The sequence below is a fragment of the Diabrotica virgifera genome, chromosome 2 (genome assembly GCF_917563875.1).
Source record: "Diabrotica virgifera virgifera chromosome 2, PGI_DIABVI_V3a".
NCBI lineage: Eukaryota > Metazoa > Arthropoda > Insecta > Coleoptera > Chrysomelidae > Diabrotica > Diabrotica virgifera.
The window spans coordinates 220,853,909-220,861,431 of record NC_065444.1 but is presented as its reverse complement, the minus strand read 5'-3'; the positions used below and the strand labels follow the sequence as shown (position 1 = coordinate 220,861,431).

General features: G+C 31.7%; 1 protein-coding gene across 1 annotated transcript; it reads right to left on the bottom strand.

Annotated features, from left to right (window-relative positions):
* Positions 1-1,472: 1,472 nt before the first annotated feature.
* LOC126880927 (uncharacterized) lies at positions 1,473-2,174 on the bottom strand. The gene has a single exon (XM_050645004.1). It carries the CDS (start codon positions 2,172-2,174, stop codon positions 1,473-1,475), a length of 702 nt encoding a protein of 233 aa, XP_050500961.1.
* Positions 2,175-7,523: the final 5,349 nt, after the last annotated feature.

Genomic DNA, 7,523 nt, shown 5'->3' with positions numbered 1-7,523 from the left:
AGCGGCCGTCACTCCACCCCGCCCCAATGCTCCAGACTATCCACTTCCCCCCGATAGCACTCTGATGCGCTATAGGGGCTCTCTATCAGCAAAGTGCTTATCATGTGGGAGTCCTGGGTACAAGGACTCACACACGAAATCCTACCCCGATCAATGCAGGCCAGCGTGAGGCGCTCTATGCCCGCTATTTCTAGTGACTTATCGATCTGTATTGCTTGCTCGGACCTCGACACCGGGCTTGGTTTCTTTAAACTTAAAAAGAAGAGTTCCATTTAAAATTGTTATTATATTCCGAGGCATTTCCACAACACGCCTTTTAACACTTATTTATATTTGAGGTCTATTCTCCTATCAACCAGTGCAAATTTGTCTATAACATCGTCGTAAAATTTTGGATTTTCTGACAATTGTTTAATGCATTCTTTTTCAATAGATAATAGGGCTAACTTGGAAAGTCTGTCTTCGCTGGTTGAATTTCGTGTAAAACTTTTAATGCGTTTTAACACTGAAAAACTGCGTTAACTGATGAACTTGTGGCTGGGATAGTTAGTACTAATTCACACAATTTGACCACTTCACACAGGGACTTATTTAAACCAGTAGTGTTTAAAAAATTTAACAAATTCCTGGGAATTTCTTTTTCACTAATGTCACTTGTTTCATAAACGACACTTAACTGAGAGTTCAAAGCTGGGACATCAAAAAAATTTCCATAATTTAATCGTAGGGAATTAAATGCCTCTGTGGGAAATTTTGATGAGTTATAATTGGATATATTAAAATTACATAATTCTACAAATTTTAATTCGTTAAAATTTTGAAATCGAGAATTCATTTGTTGTATGATATTGTCAAAAATTTCGATGTATAATCGTCGATAGGAGGTCTCTCTATCGCCGACATTAGCAATCTTTATTCTTTTACTTTCACGTTCTAACCCCATAGTTACAGTTTTCTCCCAAATATTTTTGAACTGCTCTCGTTTTTTAATTAGTGTATTTCTAAACTCATCTATTTGCCTTATACAAAATCCAATGTCATTTGACTTCGTCTGTAAAATGTCAAATAAAATATTAGTAAAAGGAAAAATCTCTACAAAAACATTTAGCAAAAAATTTAAATCGAAATTTTCTTTAAGCCAATGTAAGTACCCCTTAGCAGTAGTAACAGTCTCAGCATCCCATTTTTCTTTATTATTCCAAACGTCTTGAAAAAAGTCTATCAATGAATCACGGTATTGAAACACCGTTTGCACTAAGCGTCCATTGTAGTTCCATCTCGTCTGAGCAACTTTTGGAAACCTTTTCTGAACGTGCATATCCAAAGCATGCGTTCTTTTTGATGATTTTGAAAAATAGGATGCCAAGCCACTTAGCGTCGAAAAGAAAACTTTAACGTCTTTAATATTATCCATGCCTCGAGATAAAACCAAATTAAGTCTGTGTGCTAAACAGTGAACAAAAATTGCATGTTTAAACTGTTCCTGCTAACTGACCAGCCATTACTGCAGCACCATCATAGCTCTCAGCGACAAGCTTGGAATTACATTCTAGCTTAGAAATAGTATCACACACAATTTGAAACATAGCCTCAGCAGTCCGGTCGCCAGTTATGTTCACGAATTCTAAAAATCTCTCTTGAGGAATACAATCAACCACATATCGCACAACAATGGATAACTGACAAAAATTGGTTACATCTGTTGTTTCATCAAGTGCAATTGAAACAAATGGAGCTTTTTTTATCTCATTTTTAATATGATCCATTACAATGTCAGCAGTACATTTAATTAAGTCGTTTTGGATTCTGTTTGAGGTACCTCGGAAAACTGTGGAATTAATAAAATGATTTTTTAGGGTTTCATCATATTTTGCCAAAAAATTTAAAAGGTCTATATAATTTCCTCGATTAGCCGATTCACTTGTTTCATTATGACCTCTGAAACTTAATTCATGCTCTCCCAAGAAACAAGTTACATCAATCAACCGTTTTAACACATCCCTATTTTTCTTAACGCTTTCATTGTGAAGTCTATGGCTTATTGTTAAATGATTGTCCAAACTATGTTCAATGCGATATGCCCCGAATGTTTTTTCTTTAATTGTAGCACTTAAATGGCACTTACTATTTACATGTCGCTTTACACTTTTGTGAAAATTATTTAAATCAGTCATGCCGACCGAGTTCCAATGTGTTTTTTCGCTTGTATTAAAAAGAATACAGGGCCAACAAAATAATTTTGATACAATTTTGCAGCCAGTTAACCATTCATATTTTTCATAAAAACCCACATGGAAATGTCTGGTATATTTCTTTGCCGATTTTTCCACTTTTGTCTCCAAATTAATGGGCTCCTTTGACCTACCAGACTTAATAATGTCCACTTTCTCTTGATAACTTCGACTTGAAAATCCTTTTTTTAATAAACTACACACAATACAAATACAAACACAGTTTTCTATATTGTTCATAAATCCACAGGACGGTCCACTCGCTCCTTCCATTGCAGAAAAAGATAAACGACAGCACAAAATTTACAATTTAAAAAAACGTCGCCTCGTAACCCTACGAATTTCGACTGACTAAGTAAATGCTGGCCGTAAGGCGACCAGAGAATCGCTTCCAGGGTAAGAAAATTAGCGCGAACTCAAGATGACTTTGTGGGTGCGGTCATTAAACCCTGACTACCCCTGGCCAACATTTGGATGGACCAACTGCGCTGATTTTGAAAAGAGCTTCCATATTACAGGCACGGAGCCTTGGTATAGGATGCGTTAAATTGTGTGTATATTATTATTTGAGTTCGTTTATGCGATAAATTTTTAATATTTTCGATCCTATTACCTACATAATTGATTTCTTAGATTAGGGAAAATTTGTTGATAATTAAATATTAATTAATAATATATTTTCTTATATCGAAGTATAGGGAAGCGGTGCTTCCCCCGCTTCCATGGACCGCACGCCTCTGATTCCACTCTTCTTTTCTGTTCTTTACCCAGGTATTTATATTGTCTACCCCACATATGCGTCTGATTTCCTCACTTCTTACCCTATCCTCTAGTAATTTTCCAGCAATCCTTCTTAAGATCTTATTTCGTTAAAAGATATCTTAAAATTACAAAATAAATTTTTTTATTGATTGTTTTTTATTTTGATTTTAAAATGACTAACAGATGAAACTTCCAGTAATCTCAGTTTAGATATTTTATTTAATAAATTAAAATTATAAAATTAGAGTGCTACAAATGGGAAAGAGTAAAAAATTCCGAAGAGATTGACATTTTCTTTTACTGTTACATCAGCTAAATATAGACGCATATTGTCGATTATACAACCACTTTCCAAATTACTACCTGTGAGACAAATTACAGAGCAATTCTAGTTGAATATGTCGAAGAGAGGAAAATTTTATGAAATACTCAAATCATTATGATGACACATGTGCAAGATCTTTCATTGATATTACTAATATTATATATTAAATATAAATTTCAATAGATCCTTTATGAATATTAAAAAAATATATTTCATTTGTAATAAATGTCTTATTTTATACACAAAAGGATAAATCTGGAAATAATGTAAGCGTAAAAGTCTTCATAAATATAAGTCTGTAAATATTCATGAGTATCTATTGATTTTTTAATTGATTTGTGTTAAATGATACTCGCTTTATCATCTTGATATATTTATCTACAAATCTTATTTTGTTTTTATTTATTTTATTTTATCAGAAAAGATAGCAGACTTAATTAACTAAATATCGAATTTTTATCCAAACTGAAATATTAATCGAAAATTTTCAATTTTAACAGCACACTAAATTAAGGGCATAGGCGCAAAATGTCGCTCCAATGTGTTAAATGTATTCACTTTTTTCAAATCCTGAGAAAATTAATAAGTATTTTTGAAAAATTTAAACGCAGAATAAAATATTGTATTATTACCGAGGGCCGAAAGTCCCTGAAAACTTTAATAATATTTATTTTAATAAGTTACAGGGATGAAGAAAAAGAGAAAATTTAGTTTGATTTTTAGTTTCAAATATCTCATTCAAAAGAAACTTTTTGTTTATTCTAAGGGACTTTCGGCCCTATTTAATAAGATAAACATTCATTCTGCGTTTAAATTTTTAAAAAATACTTATTAGTTTTCGCTGGATTCGAAAAAAAAATGAATGCATTTAAAACACATTGGAGCGACATTTTGCGCCTAAAAAACTGATACTAACTCATAGTCTTCAATTGAACGCAATTTGGTTATATTTTATTTTACTTTGAACTACTTTCAGGTCCAATTTCTGAATTTTCCTAAATTTTGGTGCCTTCTGCCTTTTTTTTTAGCCCAATATTAGCCATGTATTAGCCCAATAAATGACCGTTTTGGAGTGTAATTTCCAGGGGCAACTCCGCATTGCATGAAAATTTGGACTTAGGTTCTACTTGCCCTCCACTTCAAAGTTGAATTTGTGCCGTTGGTTGCTTTTACTTGGGGGGTGACATTTACCCCTTCTCGGGGGGAGAAAAACGCGTGTTTAAAATGAGGCCGGAAATGGCTAAATTGACTTATTTTAAGCACCTTTTGTTCTATAAAGTTTTTTACGTAAGTCTATACTTTTCGAGTTATTCGCGATTTAAAATGTTGATTTTTCGACAAAAAAACTACGTTTTCAGACCGTTTTTCCCAAATAACTGAAAAAGTAAATATTTTATCGAAAAAAATATTTTTAGCAAAAGTGTAGCCTATAAAAAAACGAAAAAAATGGTGTGTCAGTAAAGTCTATCAATCAAATAAAAACAAAGTTGTAGCTCATGAAAAATACGTTCTTATTCGTCTATTCCAAATCGAATAATTCAACGCGAAATCACCGAAGAAAGAAGCATTGTTCGGGAAAACCTTATTAATATTTTTAAAGTATCGAAAAAAGATTATTATTTATTTTTTACAAAAGTTTACAGCATCAAAAATAAACGAGTTACACTGAAAAAAAAAAGTTGGCCCCTTTTTTTGGTAAAAAAAAATCGTGAAAACCTCCCTCTATTTAGCACCCTAAATGAAATTAATCGTTTGGCTTTACCATCTATTTTAACTGTATGTGTATTGTTTATATGATCTGTAAGTTTGATTGGTTTGAAGTGCTTATTTTTGAAAACATTTGGTTTTATAGTAAAAAAAATTTTTCTAAAAATTTTTGAAAAATTTCATTTTTGCAAAATAACTTAAAAAGTATTAGTGATAAGAAAAATCTTAAAGAGTAAAAAAATGTAGGTTTTGCTATTATAAATATGCTAGTTTATTTTGTTTCTCCGTAAGACAAAAGTTGGTTAATATATGGCTGTTCATAATTTGCATACACTCATGATTAGTGACCCATTCAAGCTTTCTCAATTATAACTCTTTCAAAAATAAACACTTTAAACCGGTAAGACTGAAGATCATATAAAAAAGAGATAGGTAAGTAAATTGTTTGTAAAGCGGTAGCGATTAATTTCATTTGGGGAGCTAAACAGGGCGAGATTTTCATGATTTTTTACAAAAAAAAAGAGGGCCAACTTTATTTTGAGCGTAATTCGCTTATTTTTAATGCTTAAACTTTTGTTAACAATTAAAACAAAGCTTTTTATAAACACTTTAAAAAAGTTTAAATGGGTTCTTCCTGAAAAGTGCGTAATTTTTAGGCGATTTCACCTTGAAATATTCGATTTGGAATTAGACGAATAAGAACGTATTTTTCATGAGCTACAACTTTGTTTTTATTTTATTGATAGACTTTATTGATACACCAATTTTTTGGGTTTTTTATAAGCTACACTTTTGCTAAGCATATTTTTTTCGATAAAATATTTACTTTTAGAGTTATTTGCGAAAAACCGTCTGAAAACGTAGTTTTTTTCCGAAAAATCAACATTTTCAATGGCAAAATATAACTCGAAAAGTATTGACTTACGTAAAAAACTCTGTAGAACAAAAGTTGCTTAAAATCAATCAATTTATGCATTTCCGGTCTTATCTTGGACGTATGTTTTTTCACCCCCGAGAAGGGGTGACTGTCACCCCCCAAGTAAAAGCAACCAACTGCACAATTTCAACTTTGAAGTGGAGGGTAAGTAGAACCTAAATCCAAATTTTCATGCAATTCGAAGTTGCCCCTGAAAATTACACGGTATCGCCGAATTTCCCGTTCATTTACTGGGCTATATCGTCTTCTTTGAAACATTCCTGATCATTATGACTATTTGTATTGTGTTTAGAGCTGCTCCAAAAATTGATTTGAAGAACACTTGAACCATTCTCTGCTCCAACGCTATGTTTTCCTAAAATCTATCCCTGAATTATAACTTGCAGAAGCTGGTATTTTGTCCCTCTTATCTCTTGGCCTATATATTGTAATTTTCGTATCTTTATTTCATTGTTCAATTCTGTTTCATTTTGAGATTTTTCGCAAAATCTCTTTCTTGGTAACGTGGTCTAAGTAAGACATTTTGACATTTTAAATATTTTTCTGTAAAGTAACATCTCACAAACGTCCACCTTTTTCATCGTCACTTTAGTCAGATAATAAGATATTAAATAATAACATGCGTAACACATGTAACACATCCACATGATTTTAAAACGCATCTTGATTTTTGTAATTAGTCCAGAAAGCCACTGCCCATCCACTAGGAAAAATATTCTGTTTCGGATTTTTTGCACAATCTTAATCAAAAAGAACTCCTTTTAACAAATTTGCATGTTGCCAGGACCAAAAAGTGGTCAAAAAATTTTTAAACGTTTTTTTTTTGTTTTTTTCCTAAAATTATTTTTTTGCATGGAAAATTTTTTTTATATATTTTTTCATTCCAAACAGAAAAGGTCTTTAGTGATTTTTCTCTAAAAATGATAGTTTTTGACATAATAAGCGATTAAAAATTGAAAAATTGCGATATCTGCCATTTTTAACCCTCAAAAACTATGTGAAAAACTGAAAATTTGAATATTGCCAAGGTAGGTAGATATTCTTTAAACATCGATTGATGAAATGCCGAAGAGTTTTTTGCAATACAATATTCAAAACTACTTTGTTTTTTTAATTGCTAATCAAGCGTGCGCGACACTATTTTCCACCGACAGTATGGTGCAAATGAAAGGAATAAATTCGTTATTTCGTAAACCAGCGACTTTAAGGAAAAATCCCGAAACAGGTCGATTTTTATTTTTAAAATATGATATTGTGGCATATATGGTATACTAGTGACGTCATCCATCTGGGCGTGATGACGTAATCGATGATTTTTTAAATGAGAATAGGGGTCGTGTGGTAGCTCAGTTGAAAGGCTCGTCAATTTACTATTCAGTAATGTAAACATTTACATAATTATTTATACAGAGTGTCCTTCTACTTCTTTTTTTGTCAAATAATTTAATTTAATAAAAATTTTTTGGACACCTTGTATAAATAATTATGTAAATGTTTATATTACTGAATATAGAATTGAAGAACCTTTCAAATGAGCTAGCACACTACCCCTATTCTCATT